Raw genomic sequence first — 19,840 nt, forward strand, 5'->3', positions numbered from 1 at the left:
GGCAGCAGCTTCGCCGTGATTCGACCCCCTCTGCACCCTTCCCCGGGCACCCGTACCCGGCCGCCCCTTGGGGCGCACCGGGGCGGTTGAAGGGAGAACGGGGCCCCCTGCGCGGCTGTCGACTGGGGCGGACTGTTCTCAGTGCGCCCCGACCGCGTCGCGCTGCCGGGCGGGGAGGCCCACGCCGGGCGCCAGGGGTCTGCGGCGATGTCTGTTACCCACCCGACCAGTCTTGAAACACGGACCAAGGAGTCTAACACGTGCGCGAGTCGGAGGGCCGAGCGAAACCTTATGGCGCAATGAAGGTGAGGGCCGGCACACGCCGGCTGAGGTAGGATCCCGCCGCGCTTCCAGCGGCGGGCGCACCACCGGCCCATCTCGCCCGCTCCGTCGGGGAGGTGGAGCATGAACGTGCGTGATAGGACCCGAAAGATGGTGAACTATGCCTGGGCAGGCCAAAGCCAGAGGAAACTCTGGTGGAGGTCCGTAGCTGTCCTGACGTGCAAAGCGGTCGTCTGACTAGGGTATAGGGGCAAAAGACTAATCGAACCATCTAGTAGCTGGTTCCCTCTGAAGTTTCCCTCAGGATAACTGGCGCTCGGAGCCCCCAGTTTTATCTCGTAATTCGAATGATTAGAGGTCTCGGGGCTGAAACGATCTCAACCTATTCTCAAACTTTAAATGGGTAAGAAGCCCGGCTTGCTGGCGTGGAGCCGGTCATGGAATGCAAGTGCCTAGTGGGCCACTTTTCGTAAGCAGAACTGGTGCTGCAGGATGAACCGAACGCCGGGTTATGGCGCCCGATGCCGACACTCATCAGACCCCAGAAAAGGTGTTGGTTGATATTGACAGCAGGACGGTAGCCATGGAAGTCAGAATCCGCTAAGAAGTGTGTAACAACTCACATGCCGAATCAACTAGCCCTGAAAATGGATGCCGCTGGAGCGTCGGGCCCATACCCGGCCGGAGCTGAGAGCTGCGGGGGCTAAGCCGCAACGAGTAGCAGGGCCGCTGCGGTGCGCACGGAAGCCCTGGGCGAGGGCCCGGGAGGAGCCGCCGCAGGTGCAGATCTTGGTGGTAGTAGAAAATATTAAAACGAGAGCTTTGAAGGCCGAAGTGGAGAAGGGTTCCATGTGAACAGCAGTTGAACATGGGTCAGTCGGTCCTAAGAGATGGGCGAGCGCCGTTCGGAAGGGACGGACGATGGCCTCCGTTGCCCTCGGCCGATCGAAAGGGAGTCGGGTTCAGATCCCCGAACCCGGAGTGGCGGAGACAGGCGCCCTCGCGGCATCCAGTGCGATAACGGAAACGATCCCGGAGAAGCTGGCGGGAGCCCCGGGGAGAGTTCTCTTTTCTTTGTGAAGGGCAGGGCGCCCTGGAATGGGTTCCCCCTGAGAGAGGGGCCCAAGCCTTGGAAAGCGTTGCGGTTCCGGCGGCGCCCAGGGAGCTCTCATTGGTCCTTGAAATTCCGGGGGAGATGGTGTAAATCTCGCGCCGGACCGTACCCATATCCGCAGCAGGTCTTCAAGGTGAACAGCCTCTGGCATGTTGGAACAATGTAGGTAAGGGAAGTCGGCATGTCAGATCCGTAACTTTGGGATACGGATTGGCTCTAAGGGCTGGGGCGGTCTGGCTGGAGCACGAAGCGGGGCTGGGCGCGCGCCGCGGCTGGACGAGGCGCCCTCCCTCCAGGGTGGCGGCGACTCTGGACGCGAGCCGGGCCCTTCCTGTGGATCGCCCCAGCTGCGTTGGTCGCCTCTCCCTGTGCCCCCTCCCCGGGGGCACGGGGCCGGTGTTCTGCCTCGGCAGGCGCCTAGCCGCTGACTTAGAACTGGTGCGGACCAGGGGAATCCCACTTTAATTAAAACAAAGCAAGGCAAAGGCCCGATGCGGGTATTGACGTGATGTGATTTCTGCCCAGTGCTCTGAATGTCAATGTGAAGCGTCAATGAAGTGCGGGTAAACGACGGGAGTAACTATGACTCTCTTAAGGTAGCCAAATGCCTCGTCATCGAATTAGAGACGCGCATGAATGTATGAACGAGATTCCCACTGTCCCTACCTACTATCCAGCGAAACCACAGCCAAGGGAACGGGCTTCATAGAATCAGCGGGGAAAGAAGTCTCTGTTGTGCTTGACTCTAGTCTGGCACTGTGAAGAGACATGAGAGGTGTAGGATAAGTGGGAGGCCCTCGGGCCGCAGGTGAAATACCACTACTCTTATCGGTTTTTCAGTTACCCGGTGAGACGGGGGGGGCCAGCTCTATGGGGCTCTCGCTTCTGGCTCCAGGTGCGACCAGCTCCGGGGACAGTGGCAGGTGGGGAGTTTGACTGGGGCGGTACACCTGTCAAACGATAACGCGGGTGTCCTAAGGCGAGCTCAGGGAGCAGAAGGGCAAAAGCTTGCCTGATCTCGATTTTCAGTATGAATACAGACCGTGAAAGCTGGGCCTCACAATCCTTCTGATTTTTTGGGGTTTCAAGCAGGAGGTGTCAAAAAAGTTACCACAGGGATAACTGGCTTGTGGCGGGCAGCCCTTTCTCCTGCAGCCAGCCGAGGGTCCGGGCGCTGGGGCCGGGGGTCTACTGGGGCCCGGGGAGACTCTCCCCGGTCTGGCTAGGGTTCGGAAGCTGGGACCGGGCCCGGGGCTTGTGCTCTGTCCAGCAGGCCCTGGGGTGCGGGAGCCCCCTGTCCTGCAAGCCAGCCGAGGGTCCAGGCGCTGAGGAAAGGGGTCCAGCGGGGCCCGGGAGAGGCTCTCCCCGGCCTGGCTGCTTTCAGAAGCTAGGACCGGGCTGGGGAGTGGGGATGGCTGGCTTTATGGAGCGGAGTTTTCTGCCCACCCCTATCCAACACACACTGCAGCACTTCAGCCAAAATATTGGGATATTACAGCACATTGCAACACCATATCCTAGAAATCTACTTCAGCTTCTGCACATCTCGGCCAATGTTAGATGCACCTTGAGACATCCGGCTCATAACTTTTGAAGTTGAATACATGTGGTGGGTGTAATTAAATTGGGTGTATTCAAATCTGGCATTTCTTGAAATTCTCTACACATACAGTAAACACTTTGAACAGTGGTTGAAGGTTCACTCTGGAGCAGAGGAGAACCATGCACTGCATTGTACCCCTAGTCCTTCTGTGCACCCATTCTCTTTCATTCAAATGGACAAGCTCACTACTAAACCCTCTAACAAGTACTTATCTAGTGGGAGCGGATTCAGGATTTGGCCTCGATGAAGCTGTTTCCACCCAAAGAGAGATGCTGAAAGTTTCATTAAAAAATCCAGTATCTCAGACTGGAACCAATGCAGATGGTAACACAAAGGATATCACTTCTGGCTTGATGTCTACTTCAATTCCATGTGCTTGCTGCATCATGAAACCCTTGCCCCAGTCTATCCAGCTTCAGTGGGTATGAATATCCCATGCAATGTTTTTTTATTGTGAATAATGAATCTGACCATAAAGTTATAAATGGGCATTATGCACTCTGAGCATAGTGTATTACTTGGACAATATGGTAACTGCTTATTGTAGGAAAGATTAATTATTCTTTGGGGTTGACAAGTGTCCACCTCTAAGGATAAGTCCACCACCTCCTAGATACACAAATTAGTCCGGGTTAAATCACAGACAATGTGTAAATTATTTAAGGACTGCATACACAGTACAAAAAGTCACACAAAACCCAATAACATTCCACAACCAAGGAAAAGAGTTTTATGAGTAAATTCAGATTAAAAAATCAAAAATCCAAGAAGGGGAACCAGATATATTCATTTTTAAATGTTTAAGTGAAAATAGCACCAAAAAGCATAAAATGCCAAACGCCTGGAAGTTCATGCTGGTCTCATCTCATTGGAACAGAGTCAAGACATTTACATATCGCTAGATCCAAACTGAGATGGCATGGTTGTCGAAAGAATGATGAGCTGGAATGCTACCACGGGCAATTGCCATTGATTTGACTTATTGCAAGCATCCCCCATCATGTTTTGTGTGTTTGAGGCAACACCCATAGGCCAAGGGAACACTCGGGCATGGGTCCACTGGAGCCAAGCTACAACTGACTGGCGAGCCCTATTTAGGACGAAACTGGTCTGGGTAGTTTGCGTTCTGGCTCAAGGAGGACCTGGCTTGGTGGTCCTTATTGGAGCAGGGTCAAGACTGCTTTGTATATGGTGTAGGAGAGTAGGGTCTGCTTTCTATGTTCACCCCCACTTTTTGCTTTACTGGTTTTCGACTTAGATGTGGCTGTGGGCCTGCTAATCAGACCCACAGCCCTGCTGTTCTCTCTCTAAATTGATACTATGTACTTTAGGTGCATAACCCATTTGGATAGGATCACCTTATTGGCCCCTGTACAGTGTACCTTAGGTACCCAGGGCATAGGTGTACCCTAGGCCTACCAGGGGCTGCAGCATGTATTATGCCACCCCTGGCCTGGCCTTCCATTATGACACAACTGGCTGATCACTCGGCTGGGGCAAGGTCGTGTAATCACTCCTTGCTTAGGTGTAGTATTCCTATACCTAACTTACATATAGACACATGTGTACCTATCAGCCACTCCTATGGCAGGCCTTAACAATCCTGGAGGCAGAGTGCTTGGTAACAGGTGAGATGGTGCTCTAGCATGAGCTGAGCCTGTCTGCAGCTTTCGGAACCATGTCCTTATAGCTATTCTATGATATAGCCTACCATATACTCTTAAAGTGCCTTATAATCTTAAACGGTTATGGTAACTATGGTTTGGCTTTATCAAAACATGTCGTGTAAGGTGTCTAACACTTTGGAATAATACCCCCATCCCATTTCTGGGGATGAGGATATTATCCCTCCCTTCTAGAGGGAGAAGACATGTTGTAACCTACTTACCCGATTAAAGTTAACCAGAGCCCCAGCATCACAAAATGGATGCTGCTGCCACAGACACGAGTCTGACCTCCTGCTGCTGGGAGTGATCCCGGCAAGGGAGGCTTGGACAATAGGTTTCCTGCCTTGGGAGGTGCGAGCACCACCCCAGACAGGCCTTAGTGTATTGGGGCAGGGAGGGATGAAAAGAATGAGACATGCCTGGGGCACACAAGGTGTCCCGTGCATAGTCCAGTTCAAACCGGTGCTGGGGCACTCCAGCCCCAGTCCTGGCGCGAAACTGGACAAAGGGAAGGGGGTGTAACCACCCCCCTCCCAGGTCCCACCCATAAGGCGTGACCTAGCAGGCAACCCAGCCCCCCAGATTAGTATAAGAGTGGTAGCTGGGCCCCAGGAGATTAGGTTATCCTGACCTTCTTACTACCCAGGGGAGCATCATAATCCCCATGGGAGTCACCTTTTTTAATTAGGCTGGTATACCACCAGAATAAAATTGTTCCTCGTCCGGCAATACCAGACCTATTTTAACCCACCCCACTTTTTTCTCACTACACTAGTTGCACTTACCCCCACGCACCCATACGGCTGTCTCTAAAAAGATCTCAGAGAAAGAGCCCCTTCGCAGGAGCTCGTCGGGCATTGCAGCGCCGGCCCGACGAGGAGCACAGCCCTATGATAAAGCATGACACCTTGCTAGGTGTGTGAGGGCACTATATAGAGACACATTTCTCTCCCACCTGCCTACCCTCCCTCCATGCCCAGAGGAACTGTACTCCTGGTTTTGTGAATTAGGTTATCCTGAACCTGCAACTTGAACAGAAACTCTGGACCTTCGACATTCGACGAAAGAAGAAGACTGAAGAATCACCCTTGTGGCCAAGGAGTGGCTACCCTGTGCAAACAGGCACCATCAAGAGACTACCCTTTGCTTTGCTGAAGTTCTACGAGGAACCGACTGCAGAGCCCGACCAGAGCCTTGACTTCCAGACTTCTCCGACCCTGATCCACATCCACAGCCGAGCTGAGATCCGTGGAGGCGACGAGAGACGTGGGACCGGCTACCTGGGAAAAGTGGCGAGTATCTTCCAGCGCAGCTTCTGAGGCACCCTCGAAGTTGTGCACCGGGGATTGAGAAGCCCCAACCCCAAGCACCATCTGCACCGAAGATCAGCCCCCCACACTCCACGAGTCCTGCGTGGGGCCCTTCTGCATTTTCCTGCTTGCCGCGTCTGTCCAGTTGCTTGCCCGTTGGCTAGCGGCCTTTGTGATGACACACCTTGAAATCTTCACTGCTGGTTTGGCTCCTCCAGACTGGCTCCCGCTTCCTTGCAAAAGAGAAGCACCCCAGACCTTCCTGGTCTGCACCAGAAGCAAGTCCTCCGTTCTTCGTGGGTTCCGCTTGCCAAGGCTTGGTGAGTCCTAGTTCAACTTCGACGCCGCCGACAGCAAGAGCCTTCGTGGGACAGCTCGCCTCCTGGTCCTGGTCGTCCTCGACGCCTCCTGGTACCCGTGGCTGCAGCGACAAGCTTCACCTTTCACCTGCAATCTTCACGACATCGCCTGGTTCCTTCCTGGTTCCACGTGGTCACTGGCTAGTGACCTTGACTCTGTCCCTTCTGCTTGCAGGTATCCTCTCTTCTTGATCCCGGCCTTGGGATCCACCAGATACTCTTCACTGACTGCCTGTCAGCAACTTTCCTTCAGGCATCCATAGAAGTCCACGACGAAACCCGACGCAAGTTCACACCTATGCACCCGCAGCCCGTGGGCTAGGTAACTTGGGTACTTCGGTGCTCACAAGGGTAGTGACTATCCTAGGGTCTAGTTTCCGAGTCTCGACTCTCTAGCTGCTTCAGAAGTGTCCTTAAACTGTTAATTTCTACTTGCTAGTAATTCTATCGACTTTTACGCATTACGCGTGAGTGTTTCCACTCTGCACCTGAATCCCGCGGGCCTCCCACTTCCTAACTGTTGCTAGTGTAGTGTAGCCCCAGCGATTCCCTAGGCCTAGGCCTATCCTATTTTCGTGACAGTGGTCCATATACCACTTCTTTAGTATATGGTTTGCGTGGCCCCTAGGGCCTAACTGTATTACTTACCTGTGTGACTTAATGTATGCTTAAATAAGACTGTGTTGTACTTACCTCTAATCTCATAAAGAGTGCTGAGGGTTTGACTAGAATAAATACACTTTATTTTATATATATATATCTGTTGTGGTGTCCTTTCATTTGGTATTCAAGGGATTATATATGGTATCACAGCTGGCTTCACATGCCATTCAGAGTTTAGCCTAAGACTGCTCTTGTCCATGCTACCACTAGGATAGCTGGTCTATAAGGTTGACTTTACAACCAATCACCATAAGGGTTGTTTGGACTGATATAATGTGTACACTAGAACTAGTGACATCATACATCAGGCCAACTTCTCACATATGGCATGGTCCAAACTGATGTGACATGGTGGGCAAAAGAACAATGGGTTGGAATGCTACCGTGTGATTTCCTGTGTTTAGATTTACTGCAAACATTCCTGCCATCTTCTTTTGAACGTTTGATGCCATATTCATGTCTGGCACCAGCTAATGGGTGGGGGTGATTCTTGGCACACCCTATTCAATGGGGTTAAAGTTCCCAAGGGCAACGCTGCCTATTGTTTCAGTCGTTAGTGTTTGTCTTACTGCAAACAGGCCCAAAATGTTATGTGCCAAGGCATTCCAGAATGGCGAAAGTCTTCGGTAACACTAAACTTGGGTTCTGAGGGTTGTGGGTGTGCTGGGGAGTGTGCTATGGTAATTACAAGTGTTCTCTCACATGAACCACTAAAATCCAGTTTGAAGCAGGCCCTGTACCCACAACAAACCCAGATACATGTCTGCGAGTACAAAGCAGGGTCTTCAGCAGCCCAAAAGGGATCTGACTTTCTAGTGCTGCAAAGTCCTTCATTTGACTGACAAGATATTCCACTGTGGTGTCAACAGAATGCTCAAAACCCCCATCCTGCATATTTTGCTGAGCTCAGAAGAGTCATCTTTGCCCATTCTGATCAGACTATTGTGTGCTTCTGGGAGAAATTTTACAGCTCTTTCATATCTCATCCCAGCTGAGCACAGGCAGGACTTACTGGCAAGTTAATGCATAATAGCATCCAGGAACTTCAGGCAAGGAAAGGGTAACTTTCTAAAAGTTACATATCCCAGATATTTAATTAAATTGCAACATGACCATTAGACTGGATTCTTATTAATTATAAATATACTGACTGAACATGACTGGAGAGCCATGGGAACACGAACAGATAGTCTTACCCCACAATATAAAGTGATCACATAGAGTGTGCGTGGCATGGCAACTCCTGCTAAATGATACCGGACTTATGCCTACCTTACGTGCTGCCAAACACACATTGCAATCTTACAAGAAATGCACCTAATGCTCCCAGAACTCCACAAGGTCCGAACAAAGTGGTGGGGACAGGTCTATGGCACTTCCTCATCTGCATAAGGACTGCTCATATGGATCTTCCCTGGGTTCCCTTATGTGGTGGATAACTACTTCATTGATGCCGAAGGAGGATATGTGATAACTGAAGGGCACTTAGACGAGACACTGCTGACAATCATTCAGACTTCTTTGACACACCCCTGCTCTTTTACGAGACCCCCCCCCCCCCCCAAGCACCTACTGGGGCGGAGCTTCAACAGTGTGCTGGGTGTGTACTGTGATTGATCTCTCCCTCTCTTGTGTAGCGCGACATGCTTCAGAGTTACACAACACTTCTAAAAAAGACTGACCAAAATATCGTGGACAGGTGAGCAAAACAAGTCCTCACGGTCTGCTGGGTGCCCCAGGCGCCACACATCATATAGTCATACGATGTGCAGCGCCTGGGGCTCCCGGCAGATCATGAGTAGTTGTTTTGCACCCCTGTCCACGATATTTTGGTCAGCCGTGATAGCCATGGAACCACTAGCTTGACGCTTGAACCTGTGGGAATGGGGGATCCCGGAACTAGACACCCACCACATTGTCACTTTATGCGGACGATGCCCCGGTCTTCTTGCACAAGGGTGGGACCTCCCTTCCGAGCTTGATGTGCTTGCTGGACGAATGTGAGGCCATCTCCGGTCTCAAGGTCAGCTGGTCCAAGTCATGCCAGTTCCCTCTCACTCCAACCCCTGGGTCTAATAGGAGTGTCTCGCCAGAGCACTTGCTCAAATGGTGCCTCAATACATTCAAATATTTATTAAATATACCACACAGACCAGGACCTCAAGGAAGGTAATGTGGATCCGGGGATCCCTCTCCTTCGGCGCTTGCTGCACCTCTGTACTTTGGCTGAGTGGCGATTGCCAAGTTGGTTATGCTGCCCCACTTACTATGCTGCTCTGTGACGCTCATGATCGTGCTTCTCCTCAAACAGATGTGGGAGGGCGGAACGCCCCCTGTGGCTCTCGCCATTACATAAAGACGCGTGCTCAAAGGAGGGCTTGGTGCACCAAACGTTGAAATGTACTGTGCGGCAGCCCAGCTGCAATGGCCGCTGCGATTGCTGGATGCAACTCACTGTCCCAAATGGGCAGCCATACGCATGCTTCTAGGAGAGACGAGTGTCTACACATGATTGACAGATCGGTATTATCGTCTGTAATGGGAGTCACACCAGATGGTGGCGGCGTGAACATGCTGGCGATGATTTATGTGTGGCAAGAGACTCCATGTCCCCTACTCACCGTCAATAGTGATGTGGTAATTACTGGGCATCCAGAGACTGGCTGGGAGACACGATTTGGCACCATGGTGGGAAGCGGGGATTGGCCACTTAGATGATCATTTCCATGAGAGCACTTTTATGACCTTCCAGGACATAATGGACACATATACGATAGAGACAGGCCACTCCTTCACATACCACGCCATACAATGAATGGTGTGGGATGCTGGGTAGGCGGAACCATCCAAGTTGTCCACATTACACGCTCTCCTCACACATGGTGTTATGCGCTGAGGTATAGCCACGGTATACATAGCACTGACCTCTAGCACACGACAGGACACAAGGGAGGAGCAGATTAGGTGGAACAATGTACTCCCGCAACCATTGGCATGCAAAGCCTGGGCACAAGCACTTCAACACGTGAAGGAGGTGCCTAGGAACCCCAGATGTACCTTCACACCATTTCATTACAGACACCAATTCTATCTCACCCCCCAATGCATTAGACGCATGTTCCCCGCTTTTGCCCCCAGAATGCCATCGCTGCAAGTCTGTGAAGGCTGAATTCTAATACATGGTATAGGAGTGCCCGATATTACAATTGACCTGGGTGGAGGTCACGGCCATCACAGCAGAACTTGCCGGACAAACCGTGGTACCCACACCTGAGTCATGTCTCCTCCTCATCTGCCCCAAAGCTAAAAGGGATAAACACTCACACAGGTTCATAGACCTTGCGTTTGCCCTATTTAAGCAACAAATTGCGCTGTCGCGGAAGGCTTCTTCGGCCCGAACACACACAGATGGCTACTCACATTGTTGCAATGGGCATGTGCAGAAGCTAACGCACTACAACTACTACGCTCAAGCGGCATGCGCAGAGTGGGGGGAAGGCACTAGGGCATTTAGGTTGCAAACATTGAGGCCAAGAACGACATCTGCCCTCCCGATGGGAATGCTCTGAAGACACCACAGGAATGCTCGTAAGATGAAGACATGGCTGCATGCCGATCCCATGCCCCTACTTCTGGACAGTCCCCACACTCTCCTCCGACGGCACACTAGTGTGAACCAATAGCTCCAGTACCCACCACCAGCAAGTCTTTGACTGGAGTCTGTAGCTGGTGCAGGTCAAAAGTTATGGATTAAAGTGTATAACTTATAGTGTGACTTTCCTATGCACCAGCTGCAGCTCAACCATTGACAATGTCATTTTGGTCCTAGTCACTTGGGCGACATGCTATTTCAAATGTCAAACATGTTCCACTGTTAAATATTATGCACTCTACCTTGCGTGCAGCAAGGTGTGCTTTTATGTTACTTATTTCATATTTAAAATCGAGTTTTCCTACTTGTCGTAAGGGTGGTTTGGACGGCTCGGTGCAGCAGGGTTCCAGCTGCTGCTGTCCGGCTACACAGGGTAGACCTGAAACCATGTTTTCACTGCCACTATAGTGAATGTCACCATAGGTGCTGCACTCCACAAGTGGCATTTAACTGTCGATGCCAGGGGTGTATTTCTGCACCATATACTATGGCCTTATAGGAAAGTTAAAGATATCAATAAGTTGTTAAGCTGGTTTTGACATGTTTTGGGGTTGGGAACACATACACTCCTGAACTGCTGTTCAGGCCGTTCTACTCTCGCATCTAGATGCCGGTAATACCCTGCTCTAAGGCCTAACAGACTCCACACTGGCACCCCTTTTGGGCATCCTACATTCCTGCAGTATGTCTCATCTAGGGCCTGAAGAAATATATCACATCACCGCACCCTGATGACACTCAGTTGGCTCCCCTTGCCGTCCCTCCATCTTCAGCAGAATCATTTACTTTAGCGTGTCATTGGTGGACCACGGCCACCGGTAGAAGGCAGGATCCCTCTATTCTTGGCGGGTTTGCAGACCATAACAGACAAGTGGATCCTACAGATTGTTGAGAAGAGCCATGCCAGAGGTCTTCAAGCTTTTTTGCACTCAGCCCCCCCCCCTCCCACCCACCCTAAAAAAAGTTTTAATGTCAGCCCCTCCTCCGGCCTGTACAGTGGGCCCTAATGCTAAGAAGGAAGGATAGCCATAATTAAGGTTTAGCTGGATCCTTATACCTCTGGTTCCTGGTGGTCCTCTTTCTCCTGGGCCATTACTGCGAGACCCTAGGGGTCAAGAGGACCCGAGCACTGCATCTGAATGGAACCCTTCTGACTTCCTCCCTGCTCCCCCCTGGACTCACTTTTTACGAAAATAACTGCCCCTGAATGGTTACTGCTGACTTTGAGGTGCCTCGGTTTGAAAGCAAGGTTGGGGTGGTAGTGCAAACAGTTAAAGAAGAAACAAGGCTTCCTTTTGCATTTTTATATAGCACTTTCTTGACCTGAAGGTATCGGAGCACTTTACCAGAGCACCAGTTGCATTACAAATGGACATGGTTAGGTTTTTCAGGTGCAGGGAGATTAAGTGAGTTGCCCACAATCACAGGAAGTTTGAGCCTCCCGTCAAGACTCGAACTTTGTTAGCCCAGCTTCAAAGTCGTCCACCATGGCCGTTACACTACATCCTCTTATCAGCCGTTAATTGATTAGTCACTTAAAGCCAGGGTCACTGGAATTATGAGTTTCTGGGGCAGAAGCGCTTTCCACATTGGTATGGATTTACTGCATTTGCTACATAATCCATCATCTGTTGCATAATCTGCAGAATTTAACAAAAAAAATGTATTCTAGTTTAAATGGATCAAAAGTTACTTAGAACGTGGCTGGTGACGTGTCCCAGAGCAGTAGATGCCCTTCATAAAGGCTGATTGGTCATCTTGCAGTAGCTTATTGATGTATTTGGATGTTAAATTGGTACTAATGAGGCATAACACTTCACCTGACATTATTACCATAACTAAACATGAAAAACAAATTAAATAATTTACCTTTTCTTCTTGCATAATTTAATCAACCCTGTTGCATAATTTGGCCCTATCTTACCACATAGTGACAAAGATTCTTTTTTCGAGGTAATATAGGGGTGTTATTTTATACTTATAAACATGCTTACACTAGGTACAGTCTGATCACTTATTACTAAAAGCTATATTTTGTAGGAACGTGTTTTTATTTCAAACACAGCATCCTTTTGCAGCAGCCTATGTTAGACTGTGTGCAATGAAAGGTTAAAATATTAACTTACACATTCACCGTGCTGTCACACGCTGGCACCTCACAGCACTATTAGTACAAAGGTCACTATTTCCCAGTGTGTCAACTAGGGTTCAATCATGTGTTGCTCAGGTTTCAGACTCACAGACATCTGCAGTGTTGGTATGTGCAATGACGTTTCTTAACATAAGAGTACATGTACTAAGGGCTAGTTTAACTTGATTTTATTTTTTCAATGAATCTTTTTGCTCATTATTTTATATGGAGTTAGAGGAGAGCAAAAAAACAAAATACTCAGACTATTAAGTTAATTTCTTTTAGCCAATTTATTGACACTCAGTGGCCTCCCTTCACAGCACTCCGGGCTGCGTGTAAATGAAGACAGCCAGGAAATACAGCAAATGAATGAGGCCACAGTTCCAGGCCATCTTCATTTACATGTAAATGCAGAGGCATTTGCGCCCCCCTTGGAAACCATCCACGGACCCCGAGGGGGGTGCGCCCCACACATTGAAGACCTCTGAGCTATACCCACCCTTTCTTTCCGCACCGCCACACCTTCCACTGTCCCCACTCCGACTGGTGGAGGATAATCTTTTTGTTTTGCCACAGAAGTGCAAGCCCTTCTGGCAAAAGAGGATACAAGAGTGTGCCCCTGCCAGAAGTAGGGCATGGTTGTTATTTTTGTTACTTTCTGTTGCCCAAGAAGGACAGAGGAGAGGCCTTTGTACTATTGTAGATCTGTGCCCTCTAAGCGCCTTCCTACAGACCCATCGACCCTACCTGTGGTTCAGGGTGGTACTGTAGTATTTTCAGTTTGCTCCTATTTGGTCTCACCAGTGCCCCACTCGGGTGTTCACAAAAGTGATGGCGGTGGTAGCAACACATTTTCAGAGGTCAGGAGTGCTACCTTGACTGGCTGTTGAAGGCGGGCTCACCCAGGCAGTCGTCGGCCACCTCGAGACTACTGCGTACCACCTGTCATCTTTGGCATTCACTATCAGCGTGCCAAAGTCACATGTGACTACTCTATAGACGCTCCCCTTATTCTGAGCCATTCTTGGCAAAGTTTGGTTTCGTGCCTTTCCCGTGGGAAAGAGAGTCCAGGACATTCAGGCAATGATACATATTTTTCAGCCTTGGTCCTGGATTTCAGTGAGGTCTGCTCGGAGTCTCCTGTGACTGATGCCTCCTGCATCCTGCTAGTCGAGCACGCCAGGTAGAGTTTGCTGGCTCTACGGTGGGATCAGAAGTCTGAGTGGGCCCACCAGCATCAAGACCTTTCTGACCACGTTAAAATTTCAGAGGAGACTGTAAAATATCTGCAGGGGTGACTGCTGGACTGCAATTGGGTCCACGAGAGAACCCTCCATTCCCCACCCAGAGCTCAGAGTGGTGACTGGTGTATCGCTTCTGGGTTGGAGTGGCTATCTTAGAGCCAGCGAGATCAGATGTCTCTGGTGGAGTCCCAGCTCCATATCCGCCTTCTGAACCTGAGGGCCATCTACCTGGCGCTGAAAGCCTTTTTCATTCATCAAGGGGATGCTCGTACAGGTGCTCATAGACAGCACCACCACCATATGGTACTGTAACAAACCGGGCGGAGTGGCATCTGGTCACAAACTCTGTGCCTTGAAGCCTTGCACATCAGGAAATGGTTGGACCATCAAGGAATCTTCCTGGTGGTGAACCGCCTGGAAAGATCAATGTGTGCCAGGGCTGACAAGCTCAGGCGTCAACTCCTAGTGGATCACAATTGGCTGTTAGACTCAGAGGCGGTGCAAGGTTTATTCCGAGAATGGGGAGAACCTTGGGTCGATCTGTTTGCCGCTGCACAGAACACACAATTTCAGCACTCCTGCGAGTTGGAGTTTCCAAGGCATCACTCGCTCAAACACTTTCTGCTGCAAGTTGAACTTCCTGCTAATACCACTCCTGCCCTGAGTTTTCAAGAAGACCAGGAGCGATCAGTTCCAAGTCATCCTGGTTGCACCAGACTGGTCATGGAGAGTATAGTATCCAGAACTCCTGGGCTTCAGCATCTGTCCTCTGATCAGGCTGCCCCTCCGAGAGGGTCTCCTGTTGCATAACCGGGACAGGGTTCTACACCCGGGCCTTTGCAATCTCCACCTTCATGCTTGGAGGTTGAGCGACGACAGCTGAACACCTTCCATCGTAGGTGGTTGATGTCATCTTGGCAGCCAGGCATCACTCGACAAAAACTGTATACACCTGTTGTTGGGACTAATTAGCGGTTTAGTCCAGTACTCGGCAGATAGACGCCCTCCAGGCAGTTATCTGACAATTTGTTTGTTTTGTCCTTGGCACGGAAAGGCCTTGCTTTGGGCACAGTTACAGGAGACCTTTCGTTCTTTTTCCAATTACCAGATCAGTCCTCCTTGTTTAAATGTCCAGTTGTTATGCTCTTTTTTTAAAGGTCTCCAACATTTGTTTCTTCCCTCTCCCATTGTCTCTTTACATTGGGACCTTAACTTGGGCCTCACATTTCTAATGTGCTCTCCATTTGAGCTGCTTCACAGCTCCTGTCCCTTGAGACAGTGTTCCTCTTCGCCGTCACATTGGCGTGGCGTGAGTGAGCTTGAAGCTCTTCCAGTCTGACCCCACCTTCTGACTTGGAATCTCATTAATGGATAGAGTCCAGACTCTCTCCATTAATAAGATTCCAAGTCTAGGAATCTACATTCTGGTCACACCACTACTTCTGGGGGGCAGGGACAGTCTTGACAGTAACTGATGTTTGTGCACAGGAGGGGTGCCTACAGAGGCTCCACACATCATCTCTGGAGCGGAAAATTTACATTTTGGAGCTGCATGGGGCCACCACCCTTTGCCCAGAAGTGCTGCTAAAAAGTATCCAGATCCAGTCTGACCCGAGGGAATCCTCAAAAGGTAAGGAATCTGCAGCTAGGTAGAGTCCCTACCAGAAAGAGCTTTGCAGAACGTAGGTAACTTGGTCGACAGTGATCTGTTCTTTAGGCAAGGGAAATCTGCCCATGATTTGCTAACCGAGAATAATGGAAACGTGCCATGATGTACTAAGAAATACATATCTAAATTTAGGAGCATGTAAAAATGTATAAAGAACTGTTCATGGCCAATATGCCATTACCAAATGAAAAACCAATGTGAGTTTAAACTAAAGCTGTTTTAAGAAGCAGTGTCTAAGTAAATCTTTTTAGATATAATTTCTTTAGAAAGTTAGATTAAACAATAGTTAGATTTACAAAATCGAATGCTTTGATAAGCTAAAGATGCCTTGCTGCTTTGATTCATTATGTTTACTATGGTTTATGTAGGGTAGTTATGACTCCATGCTGTACCGTGCAGCAGAGCGCTTCGTTGCTAGCACCGGCTCGTCATGCTCATTGTACCAGAGTTCATACAGGCTTGACTATAAACCAATATTTTCTTTTTGTTCCTGTTTTAAGACACTGTATCAGAGAAGGTCCAAAGAACGATCGAGGCTCTCAGGAGGGATGTGGTGCATGGACTGGGAGTGAAGCTGCTGGAGAAAGTGTACGATATAATGAACGAAGAGGATGAGACTGAGCGAGAGGTAAGCTCCACCCCTGAGCTGAATCTAGCCCAGCGCTGCTGTGTTTGTAATTTTAATGCACCTCGATCAGTGTACTGATCCAGTGCGCTCCTGTCCTCACGTGCAGTGTAAATTTTATAACAATGTTACAGGCAGTGTACAAGGTATCTGCTTTTAGCGATAATCAGATCCTGCCCTAAGAGCATGGCTCAACATTCTGCTTATACTACAAGACTGGATGCTCCGTTCTCCCAAACACAGACTTTCTCTCCATGGACGGCTGCTAAATATCACCAGGCAGACTGGATATGTACTTTTGGAGAGAACTCATGCGCAACCCTTTAATGCATGGGAGCTACGTCCCATTTCACACAATGCGCTTCTGACTGCCACATCCTCATGGGTTTCCCCAGCCTCTTCCCCACCAGACCTCACTCACCACGGCCTCCTGACTCTCCATGTGGACCTTCTGAAACCTTTCAAAACATTGGCCCTTGCTTCCTTACAGCTCCCCTGAGTTTGAACTTCTTGTGATGCCCAGTGCTTATTTTGCCACCCACTTCCCCACCAGCACAGCCCACTTCTCCCATCTGCACTGCCCACTCTCCTACTGCCTCTGTCCACTTCCCGCACTGCCCCACCTGCTGCCTCCATGTTCCATGCTCAAAGTTAAAGTACAGAGAATGAACAAAGTGAGTGAGCCTACCTTTCTTAAAGGAGGGCTTGTGAGGAAGAGCGGTTCTCCCCCAGAGAATTTTGGAAAGAAATGGGGTTACATTTTTTTATTTAACACATCAGTTTTCACTTAAATTGACTACAAAGCGAGACAATAACTCCTGAAACTATAGACTTGTGTGCATAACCATGCTACCAACGAAAACGGAGACTGCAATGGAATAATAAAAATAAACACTAGTACTGTCTAACACAGGTCACTGAATGCCGTCAATGCATTTGTATGATGAAAAATGAAAGTGGTCTCTAAAAGGGGTGTAGCCAAATAGGCATAACTAGTAAATAAGGGTGTGTCTTAAAACATTTAAACTACAATCCTGTAATTCTCACAGTGTGCCACATGAACATTATTTTGGTGCCACTCAGTTATTGTGTCTAGACATATAATAATGGACAGACTTCTAAAACAAGCCTTAACTATAAGCTTTTCTAATGTTTGTGAACAGTATCAAATCAATGAGTAACAATAATAATATTGTGAATAAATGTTATTGTTTTAATTGTGAAAGTACAGCACTGTAAATTAAACCTGATTAAGGTGTGTGGAGGTTGGGGTAGGTGATCTTCAGAGTCTCAATCATTCTCGTTCTCCCCTTCACACCACTTTCATCTGCAGTCTCTCACTTTGCCAGACATTTCCACCTTTTTCCTCCCCACATCTTTCTAAAATGCTTGTTCTGGATATCTCACGTCATCTTACCTCTTCAGCAAAAGGCTTTCACTCTCATCTGCACATACCCAGTTTCATCTCCCCCACTGAACCAAACCCAAACCCACACGCACAACCCACCCACTCCGCTTTAAGCACCGGTAAACACTGAATTTACTTTCTTTGGTACTGTCATTGTTTCAATAGCTGTTATTCCTTCACACACTTTTTTGTAGAATGACAATTAGAACATATGTAAACACTGCTATATGAGCTCTGCAGAGAGGCTAAGGTTTGCATGCGCATGTATTCTACACACCTTTACAACCCACTCACAGGCACCGTCAGACACTCACTTCTTTTGGCCTGCACTCCAGAACTCTCAATAATTCCTCTGCATAGACATCTACCCACAACCGGATTTCGCTCTGACGCCTAGAGGTGACTCAGTCCACAGTATGCACTGTATTTATGATGTTCTTTTTTAGGTTAAAACCTATAATAAGTGATAAAACTCCACCGAAAGGGAAATAGGCCAAATCCCTGTAAACCCTGATAAACACCAGCACAACCACAAGCTAAAATGTCATTCAGAGAAAGGAAATTGAGGGAGAATGAGTCATGTTTGTTTCTTCCTGGAGGGGCCAACACAAGAATGATCGATTAAGTATATTCTGCTTGAGTTTTGTTGTTTAGGGATGCAATATAAAATATTTTTTCTTCTTCCTTTGGATTCCTCCAGGTTAATGTGTTTGTAGTAAAGGTGTAGGGTTTTGAAGCATGCTTTAAGTTTGATCTAATTATTTAATACACGGTAGAAACTGGGAATATTAAAGTATTTCATCTTTGGGTAGTGTTTAAGACTTTCACTGATGGGTAAAATGGCTAGCTCAAAATAATTTTGGCCATTATGTACTATCACATTTGCCCATAGACACAGAAAGGGTAAAAGGCTTGGATACATCAACCCCCTTTCCCAACATCTTGTTATTCATAGCAGTTCAACTGCCAGACACCGAGGCTTTAAACATTCAATTTAAGGTGTAGTGACAGGTATTTGTAACAAGAGTGCTCTCGCCATACACATGGGATAGTGGGGAACACATGACACAAGACTTGCCACTTACCAACAACATTCATAGCTGGAAGGTGTCCCATTGTTACGCTTGACACCTCCAGCTAATCCTGGCTTTTTACCCAACGGCACTTTACCGCTGGATTCAAGCCCATAGTTTCAATGTTAACAATATGATTTCAAGTCCCAGAATGCAAGGTGATGATGAATTTTCCATGGCGACACTTGGCAGCTATGAATTTCCACGTTTATACAATCAGAGATACAGGGGCACATCCATCGCAATGTTCCTAATCAAGGCAAAAAAACATTAAATGGAAATTGGGGAATGATCTCATTGATCCCTCCACTTTCAAGTGGTTAGTGAGGCACTTCCCTCAGTTCCCAGCATTTTAGTGTTCTTGAGCTATGTTTGTCCACATAACATCAGCACCACTTTCATGTAGTTGGATAAAAAGTGCAGAAAAACAGTGGTCAGCTTCCTTCAGCCATCACATTTCAGTGCCTTAGAATGCACGCCTACAAATTACTCTGTTGCAATTCAGAATTCTAAAGGTTTTGCTAAGTACTATGCAAGAAAAGCACTGACTGGACAATAATCTATTGAATGTTGTTCCGTGCCAGTGAATGGCCATTGCTCCAGCGATGGTGTGATCGGTGCTGCTCAATGACTGATGTGATGAGAGGATTACTTCAGAGATGGCCCCTAGGTTATTTGTGTTCTGTGAAGTGATGAGTGGTGCTCAATGACTAATGGGCCTTTGATAAGAGTGCACACCAGGAATTGATCATCCTGCCAGAAGGATTTAAGTTTTGAGTCCATTTATTCTGAGTAGCTTTGTATGCTTAATGAATGAATGAATGAGGAAGCACTTGTAGAGCGCCTGGTTACCCGAGGGCATCCCAGCGGTAAGGAGTACGTTAACCCAGATTCACAACAGTTCAAGGAAAGAGGAGGGTTTTTAACTGTTTACGAAAATGCAGGTGGTTAGATTGAGAGCGGATGTGAACAGGTAACTGGTTGAGGCTGGACATCCATCTGAGCTATTCTCAAGACCAGTGACAATCTGAGTATCATCT

The 19,840-nt window shown here is 48.5% G+C and overlaps 1 protein-coding gene and 1 pseudogene across 3 annotated transcripts in view; both read left to right on the forward strand.

The window, feature by feature from the left end:
* Nucleotides 1-19,840, forward strand: part of NEK4 (NIMA related kinase 4) — a 532,367-nt gene that overhangs the window by 507,760 nt on the left and 4,767 nt on the right. For all 3 annotated transcript variants that reach the window (XM_085624188.1, XM_085624190.1, XM_085624189.1), the window contains one exon: nucleotides 16,195-16,322. In XM_085624188.1, coding sequence (XP_085480314.1) covers nucleotides 16,195-16,322 — 128 coding nt within the window. The remainder of the gene's footprint in view (nucleotides 1-16,194; nucleotides 16,323-19,840) is intronic.
* On the forward strand, nucleotides 244-1,546 carry LOC146797233 (28S ribosomal RNA; annotated as a pseudogene).

The sequence above is a fragment of the Triturus cristatus genome, chromosome 9 (assembly GCF_964204655.1).
Source record: "Triturus cristatus chromosome 9, aTriCri1.1, whole genome shotgun sequence".
Classification (NCBI taxonomy): Eukaryota; Metazoa; Chordata; class Amphibia; order Caudata; family Salamandridae; genus Triturus; species Triturus cristatus.